Raw genomic sequence first — 21,443 nt, 5'->3', positions numbered from 1 at the left:
AGGAGGTGGCTAGCTAAAAGCTTTCTCCCTTCTGTGGCCCAATCATAGATCAAAAATATCTTGCATGACCCTATAATAACAGACTAAGCTCAGCTCAAGTGCTCCAGAAGCACCCATAAATAAATGGTGTAATTTCCAAACTCTACCCTCAAGAAGCAGAAAGTAATTAGGGAGGCTTGCAAAGCCTATCAGTCTCTGAGCACTAGGTCATTCCTCTGGAGTTAACAGGATGCTTGAGCATCTTCTCAAAAAGAAAAGAAATATAACACATAAAATTATGTAGTTTCAACCGTGGTTATGGGATCTAAAGTTATTTTAAATTCCAAAAGTCTAGGAAATGAGAAAAAAAATTCTTACCTCAAAAATTTACTGTTTCCTTCTCCATCATCATCAAAATCGAGCCTGGAAAATTCCAAAAACAAAATGTTTAAGATAGCTCATTAACAAAATAATTCCTTACCCACCTGTTGTCTCACCCACACAGAAGTAGGTGTCTAAGAATGAAAAGAAAAGCGACAAGGGAAAATTATAACAAAGCAGCTTCATTCCTCCTCTTTGGGTCAAAACAAATGGAGATGAACCTAGGAAAAGAACAACCAAATATGTCATTGTACTTGCATTAAGTGAGTGACTGACCTTTAAAAAGGTGTATCCAAAGACTGATTTTGCATGAAACCTTAAACAGAAATTAAGAGATGACATATCATGAAGAGTTTATAATACTCTACTTTCTGACACAGGGCTTCAGTAAGTACCAGAAAAGCTCATGTGAAGGACTGGTCCCTGATACATTGACACAATCTATGGAATATCTATCACTTGCTTTTCTGAAACACTTATCCTATCTCTAATGCCTAGAATAAATAAGATATTTCTCTTGAGAGTAGGTGATCTAGAATGCAAGAAAGGTTGTTATACTATATTACTTAAAAATGAGAAAACAGAATCAACTCAGTCTCCTGTCTAATTTTTAGGTTGATTCTAACTTTAAAATACCATTAAATCTGAAGATTGAGGGTTTTTTGTTTTACTTCAGTTCAAAGGGAAGATGTTGATATCTAAAAATGAATAGTTCAAGATAATTTAAGTGAAGATAAGGGGAAAGCAATTTACTGTTATAACTTTTATTATAAACCATATTTTAAAAATGAAATTGGTTACTTTGACTGACAACATAAAACCAACAACATACCAACAAGTTATAAGAAACAGTCTGACATTTTCAGACTTGCACTTTAGGAAAATCACTTTGGCAGATGAATGGAGGATGAACTGGAGCGAGGAGAGATTTAAGGTAGGCACACCTACCAGCAGGCTACTGCAATAACCTAGATGTGAGCAGATGAAGGCCTAGACCAGGGTAACATGGGAAACCGTGGATGTGGAACACTACGTATATTTTAACATTGGTTAGTTTTGCTGAACTTGTTTTTTTCTCCTCTATATTTTTATTCTTTGTGATAAGAAATGGTTTTCTGGGAATGGAAGGGAAAGGGATATATTGAGAAATGAAGATTATATAAAAACAAAAGATATGAATAAACATAGTTTTTAAAAACAAAATCAAAATGGCTTTATAAATTCAGCACAGAGGTCTCTGAAGGACAACCAGCCAACATCTTCCTCAGCCCTTGTGTAAAACTTCCTGTGTGGGGAAAAAGATGAAGAACTACACCCAGTCATATACGCATAAAGCAGCAAGGTGCCCTGAAGAGACAGGAGGTAAGCTGTACCAGGCAATTCAACCCAGCACTACCACCTTGACCACCACTTCCCCTAACACCCAGACATAGAAAGCCCAGGATCCTGACCCTTAAGCCCAGCCTCCATTTTCATTGTCCAGGGCAGTAGCTCCTGTGGAAAAAGAGTCAACCATGCCCACCAACTGCTGACCCACTGCCACCGAGAAGAAAGGTATGCCTGCCTTGTTGAAGCAGTAAGGCACCCCGAGAGAGGGAGGAGGCAACATGTGTGCTAGGCAAGTCAAACCATCACAACCTCAACTATGACGTGATGGAGACAAGCCCCCGACCCTGAGAGCCTGCAGAATAGCAACAGCTCCAATCTTGCCTCCAGTCAAGGCCTTGCAACCATCGCTGCAAAGAGAAAGGCCCACCTTCCTGGCCACCACCAAGGAGGGCTACCACCAACACCAACTGCTAACCCACTGTCCCTGCCAGGTGGGTAAGCCCAATAACCTGAGAATGACAGCACTCAGTCCAGGCCTCATACCCACCATTCTGGGAAGCAACCTCCATGGAGAGGCGCACTGGGTACTGCTCCTGCCAGTGCTGCAACCATGGCTATTAAAGACCCAGAAAAGAAAGTTCTTGTCCCCAAGGTCTTGGCATTATCAAAGGATTCAGAATGAGAAACTGATGTCATTATCAGTGGAAATGACATTGAACCATCTGGTTCAATCATTCTGGAAAACAATTTGGAATTATGCTAAAAAGGTGACAAGAATACTTTGCTGCAGTGCCCTAAGGAAAGGTCCCATGGTTCACCTGAAACCCTTTCCATGTATTACGTCACCCAATGAAGCATGGGCTCTTTTCTATTTGTATCCAAAGCAATTAGCACAGATGCTCCGAACATAGTAAGTGCTTAACAAATGCTTTTCTATTCATTCATCCCCCCCATCAGTCCTCAGAGATCTTTGGCTACTAAACTATTTGTAACATATTTTTTAAAAATAAAAATCAGTACAAACCTTCAATTCCACTTCATACCAAATCTAGCAAACAGGACAGTTCAGTAGCAGAACAGTGGGGAATGGCCAGAAACAGCCGAGGAGTAAGTGTGATTCTGAAACTAAGCCAATTCTCTTACCGACAGATCAGGCACGAACTAAATGAACACACTCCAGAATCCGAGCTTCTCAGTTTACAGGAACCCTCAACAACATCTCATTCTGTACTCTTACTCACCCTGGCCGACGCTTAATAGTCCGCTGAGTGATGGCTCCCCCACCTTGAACTCCAGGTCCAGGGTTTCCAGATACAATGGCTGCACCCAATGATGAAACATCTGATGCCATCTCTGTTAGAGAAAACAAAAGGTATGATTTTTTTTAAGCCCTTTTATTATCAGTCCAGATTTCAAGTGAGCTGATGAAAGTCAATTGTCAACTAGCATTTCTTAGGCACCTATAATGGTTATATAAACTAGTTTCTCTTTCCTCCTGCAACATGGGGAAGGGGGGATAGATTTGGTGATTCACATTCCAGCTCTGTTATCCCTGAGGAACCTCAGCCCAATCACTTCCCCTTCTGAGGCCCTGGGAGAAAGCATAACACAAGAGAAAGAACACTGGATTGAAGTCCTGGCACTAGAGTTTCCTCCATGTGGAATCTTAGACAAGCTATGTCTCCTCCCTCTGCCTCAGTTTCCTCAGTGGTAAAATAAGGAAGCTGTACTAGGATTCTTCCTCTTTGTTTCACAGGCCCTGTCTGGCAATCGGTCAGGTAAAGTCTAAGGACTCATTCAGAGTATAATGTTTTTAAGTATAAAAAAATAGAATACATAGGATTACAAGGAAATTAATCATATTGAAATACAGTTATCAGAATTTGGGGGGGGGGAGAGTCAATGGGGGGGAGTGAAATGCCCAGGGTCACACAGCTAATAAGTGTCTGAGACCTCATTTGAACTCAGATCCTCCTGACTCCAGGGCTGGTGTTCCATCCACTGTTATCACCTAGCTGCCCTAGAATGTTTTAAAGCAAGTTCACAGCCCCCAGGTTAAGAACTCCCAACTAGGTAATACCTAAGGTCTCTTCCATTAATAAATCTTCTACACTTACTTTATGATTAATACATTTTACAATAAAAGTGATTTTAAACACACAGGTAGCAATAATTCAGTCTACATTTCTTCTGATCCTTATGATTATACATTCTGGTTGTTTTGCAGTTTTTCAGTTGTTTTAGTCATGTTCAACTCTTCATGACACTATGTGGGGTCTTCTTGGCAGAGATACTGGAGTGGTTTGTCATTTCCTTCTCCAGTTTATTTGACAGATAAGGAAACTGAGGTAAACAGGGGTAAGTGACTTACCCAGAATCTCACAGCTAGTAAGTGTCTGAGGCCAGATTTGAACTCAGGAAGGTAAGTCTTCCTCACTTTAGGCCCGGCACTCTATCCACTGTTCCACCTAGCTGCCCATACATTCTGGTACACACATATATTTTGTTTTTTGTATTAGCTAGCCTTAGGAAAAAAAACACACACACCAGTTTCTCACATCCAGATTGTCTTCATTTTTACTTAAACTCTTAGTTCGAAACAAGCTGTCTCCTGATTGCAGCTCTCTCCTCTCTGGGGCTTATAACAGGGTACACTGCTGCAGGCTCCTTCTCTCATTAGTGAGTTCTTCCCAGAACCTCCATTTTTTTTTTTTAAATTAATTAATTTTTAGTTTTCAACAATTACTTCCATAAGCTTTTGAGTTTTAAATTTTCTTCCTCTCCCTCCCTAAGACAGTGTGCAACCTGATATAGGCTCTACAGACACATTCCTATTAAACATATTTTCACATTAGTCATGTTATAAGGAAGAATTAGAACCAACAGGAGGAACCACCAGAAAGAGGAAACAAAACAGAAGGAAAAAAAGAGCAAATAGTATGCTTCAATCTGCAAAGTCCATGGTTCTTTCTCTGGATGTAGACAGCATTTTCCATCATAAGACTTTTGGAGATGCCAAAACCTCCACTTGGGAGAAGGGTCTCAGACCTGCCACCCCTCATTCTCTGGACTTAGCCACATGTCTCAGCCCAAAAACTTCCTTTCTCCTTCAGTTTTTCAGTTTTCTTTTTATGTGCTATCTTCCCCCATTAAGAATTTAAGTTCCTTGTGGGCAAGGATTATCTTTCTTTTTGTTTGTATTTGTATCCCCAGCACTTAGCACAGCGCCTGGCACATAGTAAGTGCTTAATAAATACTTGTTCACTATGTTCGTAAGAGATGTTCTTGTCTCTTAAGGAGTGCAAAATAAAGAATTAACTGGGCTAGGTTCAATGCTTAGGTCAGTCAGAGAAACTAGGTTTGCATCCCAGCTGTTTCTGTCTGCGTGACTCTGGGCAAGTCACTTAACCTATATGGGCTTCAGTTTCCTCACCTAGAACATGAGGTGGTTGTAGCTCTAAAATACTGACTACCATGACTATAAATTGAGAAGTTTTCTAGCATGTCAAAGAATAGCACAACTAACGCACTTAGCTAGTGTTGAAATGGAGTGCCTTATATAAAGAGCAGAGTTATGGTGAGAAAGGCAGCATGAGAGAAAGGAAGTGAAGAATTTTTAAAATTATTAATATGGCTTACATTTATGTATTATCTTCAATACAATATCTCACCAAATCCTCAAAACCTGGTAAGGCAGGCCATTCAGGTGTTGTTATGCCCATTTTACAGATGAAGACACGAGGTTAAAACAGTTATTCAAAGTCCCATAGCTGGGAGGGAGAGGAGCTAGGCCTCAAGCCAGGTCATCTGATGGATTCTTTGTCCTGCATTCTTTCTACTAACTGGATCTTAGCCAATTTAACCTACTTTTTAAAAAATCAATATTCTCTTGGAAAGATCCAGCTTTAAGTTAAACTACTGCCAAATTCAACTTGTTTTCCTAAATAAGAAGGTGGAATAAAATTTAAAATAAGGAGAGTAAGAAATTAAAAATACATGACTAAGGCAGACAGAAATATTAAAGGTGCTGTGCCAACATAAATGGCTAATTAAAGGAATCAGTTATCCAAATTTTCTAAACTATGACCCACCACTTAGGCTGGAACTTATTTTTCTGTATTTTTTTTTAAATCATTTCCTAAGACTACCTCTAAATTGGATTCAGAGTAAATATAAAGTATCTGCCATTCTGAGACACAAACTGATAAAAATCATTTGTTACGGTGATGCAAGTACATCAGTGGCAGAGGATAGACCCAATAACTGTAAGCTTTTGATATTTGCTCTAACCACCAAACAAGCATGTTTCTCACTGTAGATACTTTGGCAACTCATTAAAGATGAGTTTTTACAGTTTAAGTCTTTGACTAAGACCAGGAAGAATACACTTTTTTTGTGTTTTAAGGCATAAGTTAAAAAGTTAAATTATTTTAAACTTCATCAATTTCAAACATATTAGACAATTAGCCTAGCATCATGAAGTTTAGAAATTATTAAATTCAATCTAAGAAGTTTTTCCCAGATGTTAAAATGTACTTCTATATGCCACATGTTAGGCATCTTTAAGAAACATTTGTCTCTTGAGAACTGTTCTCTGTTCTTTACAAGTCACTTATACGAATAGTTCCCAAAAGAATGGATTATATCAAATCACTAATAAGAGAAATGCAAATTAAAATAACTGAGGTTTTACCTCACTCATATCCAGCAAATTAGCAACGCTATCACAAAAATGGAAATATTCGATATTTAGAGGGGCCACAGAAAGACAGGCATACTGATATACTATTAGTGGGGCTGTGAAATGATCTAACCATTCTAAAAATCAATTTGGAATTAATTAAACTAAAAAAAGATGGCAAAAATGTCCCTATCCTTTGATCTAGAAATCCCACTACTATGAAAATACTGGCATTCAGGTGAAGTTCAGAAAGAAAGGTCCCACATTTCAAAATATTAGTGGCAACACATTTTTGTAGTCACAAAGCATCACCGATGCTCATCAATTGGGGAAAAGCTAAACTGTAGGACATGAATGTAAGAGAATGTTACGCCATTAAAAACGGAAATGAAGAACTCGGAGAAACATCTAAAGAGTTACATAAAGTGATACAGAGTGAAGTAGAAAACAATACACAATGACTACAAAAATGTAAACAAAAAGCAACAAAATGAAACTAAATACTGTGTAATTATAATGGCCAAGGCTGGCCCTAGACTAGAGAAGGGACCAGGAAATGCAGTTTCCTCCTTTCTTTGGAGAGCTGGGCCTATGGATCCCCTAGCAGAACATTATATATGGTGCCAAACATGAACTATGTGTTGGCTGGTTTTGTTTAGTCTTTTTTTTCTTTGTAATAAGATGGGTAGGGGCTGGAGTTTATTTAGAAATGAGTGAGATATAAAAACAAGGCACAGCAATACTTTTTAAAAGGAAAAAAACCATGTTTAATTACATAATCTTTATGAAGAGTATATAGAAAAGAACAAAGACATTTCAAACATAAGGTAAAGTCATTATCTGGAAAAGAAAATTCCTTCTGTATGTGCAGAAGATGCTAACTGCTCTTGGGATTCAAAAGGAACAGAAAATACTCCTCCAGTTGAGGAAATAAAAACTATATGTATACATGAAACAACTAGAGAATATTATGACTATATTCATTCAAATGTGAGATCACCAGACCATAGGATCATCTACTTAGAAAAAGAAAGGACCTCAGAAGCCTAGCTTTCCCTCATTCTATAGACCCTGTAATTCCAGGCTCTGATAGTTATGTTTTAGAAACATGTGAATACCTGTGAAAACATGTTAAGCATGTAAGCCAAGGGTGGGGAATCTGTGGCCTCGAGTACATGTGGCCTTCTAGGTCCTCAAGTGCAGCCCTCTGATTTGACCTTGATTTGATTTGACTTTGACAAATCCCTTTGTTCTGTGAAGTTTGGATTGAGTCAAAGGCGTCACGTGAGGACCAAGAGGGCCACGTGTGGTCTTGAGGTCGCAGGTTCCCCACCCCTGGTATAAGCCATCTACGGCTTGTCCTCTGCAGCTCCTGTTCATGTTCTCCCATAAATCCTCTGCCCAACGTGGGAAGGTCAGGTCTTTCTGTAGATCTCTCAACCTTGAGGGTGCACCAATGGAATATGTGGACTCTACACTCATCATTCCTTCCTCCTCCTCTGTCATTCGGCTGATAATAGCTTTCACACCACTACTCTTACACAGTGCTTCACTGGCACCACAATGGAGCCTATTTGCACCCACAAAGCACTTCTCTGGTGCCCTCTGAGTGGCCTTCAATTTTAATTCCTTGGAAATTGTGGTATTCCATGACTTAAAGTCATACAGCAGCAGCCAAAGATATCGGTGTTAAAAAGATGAGTCTTTTATTTCTTAAGGGAGAAGCTTGTGATCATTTAAACTACTGTGAAGTTACTCAAGGACAACCTAGCCTGTTCTCATTCCTCTGTTTAATTCTAGTTCCAGCTCACTGTCCATCCACAATGTCTCTCCAAGATGTATGTAATGATGAACCAGATCTATGAGTTCTACATCCATCTGTACCCCCCAGTCTAGAAAATAGGCATTCTTCATTCACATGGGTTTTCCCATGTAGACAGTTAGGCCAAACCCATGAAATAAAGCAAGTTAGAAAAGGCAAGGCAATTATGCGAGCAGAGTAATAATCAAAAGTGCCACTACCAATACCAAAGACATCACGGAGGAGATGGGTCCTCAGCTAGATTTTAGAAAAATTAAGAGAATCTATTAAAATATAATAAATTTCAGGGGCAGCTAGATGGCGCAGTAGATAGAGCTCCGGCCCTGGAGGCAGGAGGACCTGAGTTCAAATCCAGACTCAGACACATGACACTTACTAGATGTAACCTTGAGCAAGTCACTTAACCCTGATTGCCTCACAAAAAAAAAGAAAGCACAAAAAATAAAATAAATTTCATTTTGTGACAATACTTGGTGCTCAATCTATGTAGCTCCTCCTGATGATTTCTTTTAAAAAAGCATTCATGACATATAAGTATAAAGCTTCTGAGCAGGTTCTCTACAAGTGTCTTTCATCTCTCCCATTCCTTACTTCTGAACTGTATTTTTCAAAGATATTTTTAACTGTCCGTTGTACCTGTCTTTGCACTGACATTACAAAGTATCAAAGTCTGGGGCGTTTTTGGTCCAGACCCGTCCAGCATGGAAACTCTATCAATGCAGATCAGCAATTTGCCTACAATTTTGCCTGGTCTCAGAATGGGGTATTGAGTAACACAACTAATATATGTCAAAGGCAGAATTTGAACCCATGTTCAAAATTCCTGGCACCTCCAAGGCAGAAGACCACACTGCCTCTCATCAAAAGTAGAGGCTGGGGGCAGCTAGGTGGCGCAATGGACATAGCTTCGGCCTTAGAGTCAGGAGGACCTGAGTAGAGTCCTGATTTAATTAGTAGAGGCTGATTTAATTTTGAGGATCTTATTACCCAGAATTTCCCTGCCTCCTTATCTTCTGCAACCAAGGCTGGTGCACAAGGTACAAGTATATGTATGGTAGTCTTTTTATTTAACTTATTTAGTATTTTATTTTCTCCAGGTATGTGCAAAAACCAAATTTTGGGGGGAGGGGGGCCTAGGCAATGGGGTTAAGTGACTTGCCCACGGTCACACCGTTAGTAAGTGTTTTATGTGTCTGAGGCCGAATTTGAACTCAGGTCCTCCTGAATCCAGGGCCAGTGCTCTATCCACTGAGCCACCTAGATGCCCCAAAAAACAATTTTTAACAGTAGTTTTTAAAACTTGGAGTTCCAGGGGCAGCCAGGTGGCGCAGTGAATAGAGCTTTGGTCTTGGAGTCAGGAGGACCTGAGTTCAAATCCAGCCTCAGACACTTAACACTTACCAGTTGTGTGACCCTGGGCAAGTCACTTAACCCCCGATCGCCTCACCAAGAACAAACAAACAAACAAACAAAAAAAACAATAAAAATAACTGTAGACAATATAAAACATAAAAAAAAACAAACTTGGGAGTTCTAAATTCTCTCCCTTCCTTCCTCACCACCCCCACACTGAGAAGGCAAGCAATCTCATATAGGTTATACATGTGATGTGCATGGTAGTCTTTTTGAAAATACCTAATTACTATGAACAATAAAAGATGAGATGACTAAATGCCCCATGAAATCTTATTTCTTGTTTCCTTGGCAGCACGATAAAACCAATTCCAGCAAATCCTTTCTTTTCTGCTGCAAGGAGAACTTGTGAGCCATCCTTCTGTTTAGCTCCCACTTCCTTTTAATCCTCTGGTTTTATTTATATTAACAACATGATTGATATGATTCAGTTCTTCCAAGCATATATGTCCACTAACTGGTCAGGACAAGAATCTCCCATTCAGAGCACCAAGAGCTAACTTCATGTTCATAAAGAGTCCACAGATTGTGTGACTCATAGTTATCTTCTGACCGCTTTTCCACCAGCCTGCCACTGTCACTACAGAAGCGAATGGGAGTTACATAGGAATGAGGGTTATTTTGTATTTCTACTTTATGCACCGCAAAGAATTAACAGCTGAGTGGTCAGCCTACTGGTGAAAGGTCGTTCTCTAGTAAGTTAGGCTGCTCTTCAGCTACCAACTTAGTTCAGATACTTACCACCACTCTCCTAGATTACTGTAAGGGCATCCTAATTACTCTCCCTGACTCAAATCTCTCTCCACATTAGTCCATTCTCCACAATGCTGCCAGAATGATTTTTTTTAAATATAAATCTGACCAAGACACTTCCCTACTCAACTCCACTGGTTCCCTACCGCATCGAGGATCAAATATAAGCTCCTGTTTAGAATGACTTATATGGAAATGTGATTTGGATGACTATACATGTATAACCTAAGTCAAATTGCTTGCCTTCTCAATGAGGGGGAGGAAGAGAGGGAGAGAATTTGGAGCTCAAAATTTGAAGAAAAAAAAAGTTAAAATTATTTTTACATATAATTGGAAAAAAATAAAATATTAAGTAAGATTAAAAAAAAGAAAAAGAAAAGAAACTCCTGTTTAGCTTTTAAAGCCTACCACAACCTTGCCACAACCTATCTTTTCAGCCTTACTGAATATTACTTCCCCTCTTACGCTGAAATACAGCCAAACTGGATTTTTTTCTATTCTTCCTTGCCTGGAATGAACAGTCTCCTTGCCTGCCCCTCAAAGAATCTCGACAAGAAGCAGCTCAAACCCCACCTTCTCCATAAAGCCTCTCCTAATTCCCTCAATTCATGTCTTCCTCCACCTTACACTAACTTAGATTTAACTACTTTGTAGCTATTTGCATTTATTCCATATATTCTTGCAGAAGTAGTTTTATTTCTTCTATTTTAAATCCCCAGCACCAGCATGGTATCTGGCATGTAGCAGCACTTAATAAATACTTGACTGACTGACTGAAAAATGATGAGCATCTCTATACTTAGCTAGCGTGTTCCTCTGAGAATAGATATACTCTACTATTTTCTAGTCCTATGACTGGAGGGGGTTGGGGGAAAAAGACCAAAAGAATCTCATAATTGCAAATTGGTTAGAGTAAGTAATATGGAATCTTTTATTGAAAACAGATTTATTCCACGTATACTGAATAAACCTCCTTTCCTAATTAGTCACACTTGCACAGAATGGAATATTGGACTCATGTCATACAAGAGGACTTTTATAACAAGGGATTAGGAAAGAATGACTCTTAAGAAAAGAAAAATCAGAAAAGCCACCAACTCATAAAGGGCTAGAATTTGAGTCAGGAAGAGTTCAAATCCTGCCTCTGACACTATCAATACAAGTTATTTAACCTGTCTGAACTTACCTCTAAAATGAGAACAATACCTATAATATCTAACTTGCAGAGTTGTTATGAAGACAGAGGATAAAACATATTTAAACCACTTTGTAAACTTTAAAGCACTATCCAAATGTCAGCTATTATCACTGCAAAGAACTATTTTTATATACTTTCTCATTATTCCAAAATTGAAAAAAAAATTTTTTTTAATTTTAAGAAGAGCTTTTCAAGTTGTACTACAAACCTTATCTTTCTTTCTGTTTTACTTTTTAAAATGTTAATTAATTAATTAGCATCAGCCAAACTACTACTGAGTACCAATCTCATACCAGAACACTAGATCACTACAGAAAATTTTGCTATTCCATTGCCAATCAAATGTCTCTCATTTGGCACATAATAAGCAGAAGCAGCAAGGAGGTTATAAATTAGATCCTATAATAAATCTATTAAATTCTTTCACTGAATCCCATGTAAAAGCACTATGTATTAATTTCCAGGAGCTATATGCACCTTTATGTCTCCAAATAATTATAGGAAAGCTGGCAATTGTGACTTCCATATTTTCAACTAATGTATAAAGAGATGCTAGATCAAACTACTCTTAGCATTACTAGGGAATATTTACTGGAGTGGCCACAACATTATAGGCAAAATTCTTGAGAACAGAAGGTTATGAGGACAATACAAACAATAACTACAAGAATCAATAAATGAGACTACACTAAAACACTTCCTGAACTCAAGATTAAATCTGCAATGGTCTTAAAGAATAGATGATGAAACATATTTCCCAATTCTCTGTAAAGAGATTGGAATGGTGCTTACACTTTCACATATGGCTTTTATTTCAAGGAAGGGTTTAATGGCAAGTGGGGAAGGGGGAGAAACCAGATCAAGAAATGACCTTTAAAAAAGTAAAAGGCAACTATAGAATACTTTTTCCCAAAAAAAGAACAAATTTCTAGACAGAATATTGTTCTCAATTATATCCCTAAACTGTAAAATCTAGGTAAAATCATGGAAAAAGTGCCTTCCCTTCATTTTTGTTTCCATATAAATTAATGTCTGGATATAGGTCTCCTTGGCACCTGACAGCTACCTGCCATGCTACCTTTCCCAACATGTGAGAATTCAGTGGAAAAAGGGTGGGTATGGAGTTGTTTTCCCTATTCAGAAAGCTGGCTCTCTAAACACTAATCTTCAGAAGTAACCCCATGAAAGAAACTTCATAAAATCATATTATCTCAGAAACAGAAAGGCCCTCAGAGGTCCTCTAGTCCAATCTGTACAAGAATCACAGTCCTAATATTTACAGGTAGAAAATCACAGATTTTTTTCACAGACCAGAACTAAATTAACATCTTAGTTAATTCTCATCTATCAGCATATTGTATGGGTTTAAAAGGAAGCAAACAACAAATAGAATGCTTGAACTAAGGAATAGCTGCTTCAAAGTTTGAAATCTTGATGTCATCCGTAACTCTTCCCTTTTCTTTACTTACCCATATCTAATCAGTTACCAAGTCTTATGGATTCTACCTCCACATATTTCCATTTATCTCCTTTTCTCCACTCACATGGCTACCATGCTAGGGCAGGCCGTCAACACATCTGACCTGGCCTATTCCAAGAGTCTCCCAATCGGTCTCCCTGTTCCTTTACACAAATGCCAAATTAATCTTCTCTAGGGCATAGATATGACCATACCCTTCAGTGCTCAACGGCTTCAAGAGCCTTTTATTGCTTCAAGGATAAAATACAAACTCCTCAGCCTTATTACCCACATTACTATCATTTATGCTTTCTAGTTCCAGCCAAACTGGACTACTGCGTGTTCCCTGACATTCTAGTTCCAGTCATCATGCATTTGTACAAGCTGTGTCTCATATTTGAAATGCACTCTCTCCTCACTCTGCCTCCATCTTTCCTCAAGGTTCAATTCAGGTATCCCCTCCTCCATGAAGTCTTCCTTCTATTTATTTGTGTTTGATGGAGAACTCCTCCCCCCAGTAAGATGTAAGGGCTTCAAGAGCAAGGGCTGATTCTATCTACAGCACGTTAATGTGTGTGTGCATATGTTTTTTACACACACACACACACATTTTTGTTGATGTTTTTCTTTGTTAGAAGTGGGGAGAAGGAAGAGGTCCAGTTGAGGAGAGATGTTTTCCAAAAATGACTATGACATAAAACAAAAAGAAATCAATAAAATGAAATACCATTGCCAATAAAAAAAGTGTTGAATTGAAAAGAGCCCGCAGAACTGGAATCTCATATATTTTAAAACTACCTACTTCTCCTAAGTTCTATGAGCATGAAAAGTATATGATACAAGCTCCACAAATCTGATTTCATAGAAAAACATGCAGATTTGAAACATCTTCCTCCATATATCCTGGCTTTTGACCATACTTTAACTACTGAATTATCATGTAACATACTCTAAAAAAGCTTTAGCTACTGAAAATATCAATGTTGAAATATTTTCATTATTCACTGGCTTCATAAACAAAAAACAAATATGCTGAAGAATGCTCTCCCAAACAGACAGAGAAGATTATACATTGTGCATAAATTTTCACCTGTGCCATCATTGAGAAGAGTAAAAACATAGGTAACAAGTAAGAAGTTGATCCAATGGTGACTTTTCAAGGTTGAAAAACTTAAAATGGTCTTAGTTTTTAAAGTTCTACAACCTAAAAGGTGTGGAATAATTTGAAGAGAAAGTACTTTTCCTAAATTATCACCTTCAGAAACACTGAAGATTTACTTCCTCTTGCTTCCCCCTCCAATTCTGCATCTGCAATAAAACTGTAGCCTACAGTACAAAATAGGTTCTACTGATGCAAACCAGAACTCAGAGAGAAAAAATCCACCCCATACACAAACTAGTTTACAAAGGTTGTCATGAATGCCAGAATCTAAATCAAATACCTGGCCCTCTTCCAATCAGTTCCTTTCCTCTATGTAATTTCTTCTGTACTACTGCATCAATCATATATCCAAAGGAACAAGTGATTCTCAATTTTTTTTCAATCCACAGACCACCCAAGAAGAACAAAAGACTTCACGGAACACTCAACCCTTACTTTCTAGTGCAAAAAAAGAAATAAAAAATAAAAAACCTAGAATTAATGGAAAAATTATTAATTCACACCAGAAACACAAGTATAGATATTTCCATTTTAGAAACAATGTTATCATAACTCAACTGACATATATATATATAAATTTAATATCTGCAAAAGAGCTTTACATTCATTATCTCTTTGATAATGTGACCTAAGTACTGCAGGTATTATTCACATTTTACAATAAGGAAACTTATCAAGGAGGGTCAAGGAGGTTTGCTGATTTGCCGTTGCTTACAATGCTGTGTCAGAGGCAAGATTCAAAACAAGGTCTCAATCAAGTCCAGAGCTTTTTCTAGTACTCTATCCTCAAATTATCTTCCAAAAGCAACAAACAACATGTCTCATTTTATGACTTCTTTTGTAGACACCATAACACCTATCCTCTCCCTCTTTCCCCACCTTTCCTATTACAGCAGAGAGCAATACCACCCTCCCAGTCCCCTAGGCTTGCAGCCATCCTGGACTCTTCACTATCACTTACCCACCACACTCAAGCTGTTGTCAACACTTGTCTATTTCACCTTTGCACTACTTCTCCAATACTCCTCCTATCCTCTAACACTGCCACCTCCCTGGTACAGACCCTCATCACCTCACATCTGGACTACTGAAATAGCCTGCAGGTGACTCTGCCTGCCTCAAGTCTCTCCTCACTCCAATCCATCCTCCATTCAGCCACTAAAGTGATTTTCCTAAAGCACAGGTCTGATCATGTCACCACGCAACTCAATGAACTCCACTGGCTCCCTATCACCTCCAGGAGCAAATATAAAATGCTCTGGCATTCAAAACTCTATATCACCTAGCCCCCTCATTCCTTTCCAGTCTTCTTGCATCTTGCCCTCCCAACAGGTATTCTTTGATCCAGTGACCTGGCCTCCTGGCTTCTGCACAAACAACACACTCCATCTCTCTCCACTCTGGGCATTTTTCTCTAGCCATCCCTCCCCCTCTGTCACCTACCCATTCCTGGAATATTCTCCTTTCTCTGCTTCTACTACTGACCTCTCTGGATTCCTTCACGTCCCAATTAAAATCCCTCCTTCTGCAGGAAGCCTTCCTCAACCTCTCAACTCCAGTACCTTCTTTCTGTTATTTCCTATTTACTCTGTAGATAGTTTGCTTTTATGTTTGTTAGCATGTTGTCTTCCCCATTAGATAAGTTCCTTGAGGGCAGGGACTATTTTTTGCCTTTTTTTCCTTGTATCCTCCAACACTTAGTAGAATGTCTGGCATAGAGCTAAGCACTTTACAAATATTATCTCATTTGATCCTCACGACAACCCTGGGAGGTAGGTGCCCCATTTGAGAACTGAGGAAGACAGAGGCAAACAAAGGTTAAGTGACTTGCCCAGGCTCACACAGCTAGTATGCCTTTGAGGCAGAATTTGAACTCAGGTCTTCCGGAGTCCAAGCCCAGTATTCTGACCCCTATGCCTTTTAGCTGTCTCAAAAAAAAAAAAAAAAAAAAAAAAAAGACATTTTTACTAAAACAGGTAACATTATATCCCTGTCAGTATTGCAGCTTTTTCTGCTTTGCCCTTTTAGCTTCACAGATGTGAAAACTGAAAGGACCTTAGACGTCAAGTAGTAATGTGTCTACAATCCTCTCATTTCAAAGGTGAGAAAAATGAGGCCCACAGGGGTTAAGTGATTTGCCCAAGGTCATACATGTAGTAAGCAACAGGGTCAGGATTTGAATTCTAGTCTTCTGATGTCAGTGCCTTTTCCCTTCTGCCTACTTATCCTTCAGAAGTACAGGCTGACAAGTTTTACTATAGGTGCTTCTACCTTATTATTATTAAAAGATTGCTCAATATTTTAGTTATAAGTGATCTTATACTGATTCTCCAAATATGACTTTCCAAGACATACAAGATTAATTTACTTTACTGTCTCCAAGAAACTTCTTCTGAGATCATCTATTTACAGTCAGTACTGTTGTTTGATTAAGTGAAGGATTTTCAATGTGATTTGGAAATCATAGGTGTCCTTCAAGGTGTCCACCAACCTATCTCCCTTAGCACTCAATTCAACAAGTATTCATTGACTGCTGATTCCCTTTTCCTTTCTCAAGCAATCAATCCCTTGGTTTCCCCATTCAAAAAAAAAAAAAACAAAAACAAAAATAAAAACAACCTATCTTATTTGGCAATTAGTTTGGTGTAGTGAAGAGAATGATAGACAAGGAATAAAAAAGACCCGAGTTCAAATTCCACCTGGTGCAGTATGTGATCTTAAGCAATTCACTTATATGTTGTCTCAGTCTCAGTTTCTTATTTGTAAAGAGGAGCTGTCTCAAAATTAACAAAAGAATTTAAAATATATATATATAAAACATTCCTGTAAACCCTAAAGTGCTACTTAAATGTTAGCTATATTTCCTTTGCATTAAGCATATAAAATATGGCAAAAAGATATTGAATTATAATTGGAAATTTAATCTATGACGTCCTCATTTTGAGGCATTCAAGCAAAAAGGAATAAAGGAAATAAATTTTCTGAGAAATTTACAGGACATTCCAAAAGTCTTACTGCACTTTTAAATTTTAATAGCTTAAAGGCTTCTTGGGACATTCCGTATATGTACATGAAGCATGGCAGGCAAGATAGCCCAGTGGATGAAGGACTGGCCTTGGAGTCAAGAAGAGCTGGTTCGAGTTCCTGCCTCTATGCCTACTGGCAATCACTTAACCTCGGTGCCCCTTAGCAACTCTAAAACTATAAATTATATATCAGTGTTGTCCATCTGAACATGGGAGGGACGACACTAATGAAATCACGGAGCTGGACCAAAAAATACATATAATGTATATATCCACACACATATGTGAGTATACATTTGAGTGATGTGTCCTTTTTACTAATCTTTCCTGTGCAAGGTTTTTGGTACTGATTAGCACTAATTACACTTTTTAAAAGAGTGACAATTATTGCTATGCAAAAAGAAAACAAAAACAACTCAAAAATAAAATGCAGGGGCAGTAGGTGGCACAGTAGATAGAGCTCTGACCTCGGAGACAGGAGGACCTGGATTCAAATCCGGCCTCAGACACTTGAAACTTACTAGCTATGTGACCCTGGGCAAGTCACTTAACCCTAACTGCCTCACCAAAAAAAGGCAAAAAAACAACATAACAAAATACAATAAAATGCAATCAATTATTTCTAAGAATTATTCACTTTTTAACTTCTAAATTTATTTTCTGAATTTACAGAGGCAATCAAAGAACAAATGAACCTGCTCAAATAAATGTTATTCTTGCCTTACAAGATTTCAGCTAATATTAATTAGTTCAACAAAATGTGATCATGAGTTTTGTTGGTTTAACATACACACATACACACACACAAACTTTATTCCCACACTGAAGAAAAATTCACTTCAGACAACTCGTTTGCCCAAGCTGCTATTAAATACTAGGAAATGTTTTGCAACTTGGCTGGCTGGTGTTATATTACCTTTTGCAATGTGATCAGTTCAAAATCTTATTTATTTGTTTCATGGTTCAAAGATGTCATTTTATTACAAGGTGAGATTTACAATAACAAGCACCTTTCTAGTTTCATTTCATCGCTCAGAATTTCCTGCAATATAATTTCAGGCATTATCTCTCAAACTGTCTCTCTCTCTCTCTCTCTCTCTGAAAAAAAGTTTTAGGTATAAGGAACATATAATGAACATTAAGGGAGACAGGAGGCAGGGACTGAATATTTTTTTCTAACATCCAGATATTCTTGTTATAGAAACAATGCAGAAAAACTAGTAAAAAGTATTCGCAATAATTGAAATTAGATGTTATCAAATTCTTACTATTGTAAAATGATAATTTTTTTCCAGGGGTTCCATTTAAATTTCCAAGTACACTGGATGATCCAGGGAGACCTATTTTTAATACAAAAACCAACACAAGAAAATCAATGTGCCCGACTGCCTCACTTTCTAGAAATGCTACTCCTTTAAAAAGAAACTGACCAAAAAGCCAGAGTGACAAATCTAAGCTACTGGGAAATGCTTAGGCAGCATTTTCCATTTGAATCCAAAGGTCACCAAAAGAAAGCAGCCCCTTTCAAACCTTTTTACCTCTTCTTGGGGTTTCAGCTCTACTTAGTGCCAAGATGAAAAATGAGAAGAATCTTTTTCTAAAATCCCATCAGAACCCTACAGAGGGGTCATTTCATCCCTTCATCTCCAGGAAAAATTACATTGAGAATTATAGAATCTCTAAATTTTAGAAGTTAGAAGAAACTTTTAAAAATCATCTAAGGGGGTAGCTAGGTGACATAGGGGATAGAGCTCCGGCCTTGGAGTCAGGAGGACCTGAGTTCAAATCTGGCCTCAGACACCTGACACTTACTTGCTGTGTGACCCTGGGCAAGTCATTTAACCTCCACTGCCTCACACAAAAAAAATCTTGTAGTCCATCTATTTTTTAAAAATAATTTAAACCAAGTCATGTTACTTAGAAAATAAGGCAGAAAAGGATTAAGTCTCTTGCCACAGACCAACCAGGGGCAGAAATAAAACAAGAATTTTGTCAGTTTACTGCAATAACAATTATTATGATAGTAATAGCTAGCATTTATATAGTTATTACTGCAAAATGCTTCATATATTATCTCATTTAATTCTCAGAACAACCCTGTGAGGTAGGTGCTATATCATCCCCATTTTACAGATGAGGAAAATGAGGCAGAGGTTAAGTGACTTACCCAAGGTCACATAGCTAGTACATGTCTGAGACAAGATTTGAACTCAGGTCAGTTATTCCTGATGCCAGGTATAGGACTTGATACCAAATACGTCAACAAACACTTAGCAAATCCTTCACCTATCCATGCTGTGTCTCGTGGATATCTGCTGAACTGATTCTTTTGAAAAGAAATCCCCATCTAGATTACTCAACATGTAAACAAAATTCTGAAAGACAGGAAACTAACCCAACCTAACCATAGTAAGATTTGAATCTAAGCTTCTGAAAGTCTTAATTCTGAATCATAGTCCATATTTCCTAACTATCTAGGCAGACACACACACACACACGCGCACGCGTGCCTACACTACCTAGGAACCCAAGTCTCTTAAAAGACAAACCCAAGTCTAAAAGTAGAGTCCAGGTGAGTCTCCTGACCACCTATTCTTCTATAAAATTTAAATAAACCTATTCTCCCACAAATTTTAAAGATACAGGATGTCCCAAAAGTCTTAGTGAAGTTTGAAGCTAAAACTTTAATAGTTTAAATAGCTTCAAATTCTACCAAGACCTTTGGACACCCTGGAGAAAAAGAGAAAGAGAGACGGTTATATCTACATAACCATCTATCTATACACACACACATAATAAAGAAGATATATGCATTATACAGTATAAATACACTAAATACTACATACATATATATACACACAATATACACACATATATACTATGGATATACCATCCATATGCTTGTATATAGTATGCATATATACTAATGTGTGTACTCACAGTACTAAATATACACTATATATACTATGTACTTACTATCCATGTGCTCATATATAGTACATTTGTTAACTAGCATATATGCAATACTTACACACAATGTATATACTATCCATGTTTATACACAGTGTGTATATACATACATATTTACATATGTGTATATATGTATGTATTTACTAAAATACACAATACTATACATACTATAAGAGGCAGCTAGGTGGCTCAATGGATAGGGTACTAAGCCTGGAGTCAGAAAGACCTCAAACACTGATCAGCTGTATGACCTTGGGCAAGTCACTTAACCTCTGTTTGCCTTAATCCACTGGAGAAATATCCAGTATCTTTGCCAAGAAAACCCCCGGGACAGTACGGTCCACGTGGTCAGGAAGAGTTGGGCACGACTTAACAATACACACTATTATTATATACACACATATACTATGTATATATTATCCAATGCTTACATATAGTATGTAGGTACCATACATAATAAATAATATATACACATATACACTATGCTATATGCGCATACATACTATGCATATGTTTGCATGTACATACTAAATCATATCTACACACACACACACACACACACACACACACACACCCCCGGGGTTGGGAAGACACAATGCCCCCTTTTTAAGCAGCAGCCCCTAGTGCCGTGAATTCCGCTCCTCCTTCCTCCGCACTTACAGCCCCAGGTACCTCTCATGCCCAAGTAACCCAAGCGACCCCTAGAAGGAGCAGAAGCGCCCCGGGGGCAGGGGGCAGGACGGGCAGACCCCCAGGCCCGGCCCCGCGCCCACCACGCACACTAGTCCGGACGCAATCGTCCCCCGCCCCGGCGCCGCCCCTCCGTCTCCAGCCTTTCTCTCCCTCCTTCGGGTTCCCTCCCCAGCCCCAGCCCCCGTCCCGGGACCCCGGGCTCCCCCGGCTCCCCCTCCCCCTCCCCTCGGGTGGCCGCCCCCCCCCGCGCCTCCCGGCCCCCTCGGGCCCAGGCCGCCCCCCGCCCAGTCCCGCCCGCCTGTCCCCCTGCCCGCCCCCCCCCGCCCGGGCTGCAGGCTCCTCACCAGGGTTTGCGGCGGTCGCCGCCATGGCCCCCGCTGCCGCGCCCCCCAGCGGGAGGAGTCGTCGCCGCCACCGTGGCCGCCGCCGCAGCCGCCGCGAGACCGGGAGGGGCGGGGGCGGGGGAGGGGAAAATCAGTGCCCGGAGCCGCCTCAGCAGCCACCGCCGAGCAGCGTCGCGGAGCCCAAGATGGCGGGCGCCCCGGACCCTCCCTGACAGGGGAGGTGCCTTCGCGCC

The 21,443-nt window shown here is 39.1% G+C and overlaps 1 protein-coding gene across 8 annotated transcripts in view; it reads right to left on the bottom strand.

Annotated features, from left to right (window-relative positions):
* Positions 1-21,269, bottom strand: part of LOC114042905 (aryl hydrocarbon receptor nuclear translocator) — a 56,691-nt gene extending 35,422 nt beyond the window's left edge. For all 8 annotated transcript variants that reach the window (XM_027861685.1, XM_027861687.1, XM_027861686.1 and 5 more), the window contains exons 1-3: positions 21,211-21,269; positions 2,931-3,042; positions 358-402 (exon numbers count right to left, since the gene is read on the bottom strand). In XM_027861685.1, the coding sequence (XP_027717486.1) occupies positions 358-402; positions 2,931-3,042; positions 21,211-21,235 (182 nt within the window). In that variant the 5' untranslated portion in view covers positions 21,236-21,269. The remainder of the gene's footprint in view (positions 1-357; positions 403-2,930; positions 3,043-21,210) is intronic.
* Positions 21,270-21,443: the final 174 nt, after the last annotated feature.

The sequence above is a fragment of the Vombatus ursinus genome, unplaced genomic scaffold (genome assembly GCF_900497805.2).
Source record: "Vombatus ursinus unplaced genomic scaffold, bare-nosed wombat genome assembly UNPS02014768.1, whole genome shotgun sequence".
Classification (NCBI taxonomy): domain Eukaryota; kingdom Metazoa; phylum Chordata; class Mammalia; order Diprotodontia; family Vombatidae; genus Vombatus; species Vombatus ursinus.
Note: the sequence above shows the minus strand (reverse complement) of the source record. Positions and strands in the feature narration are given on the sequence as shown.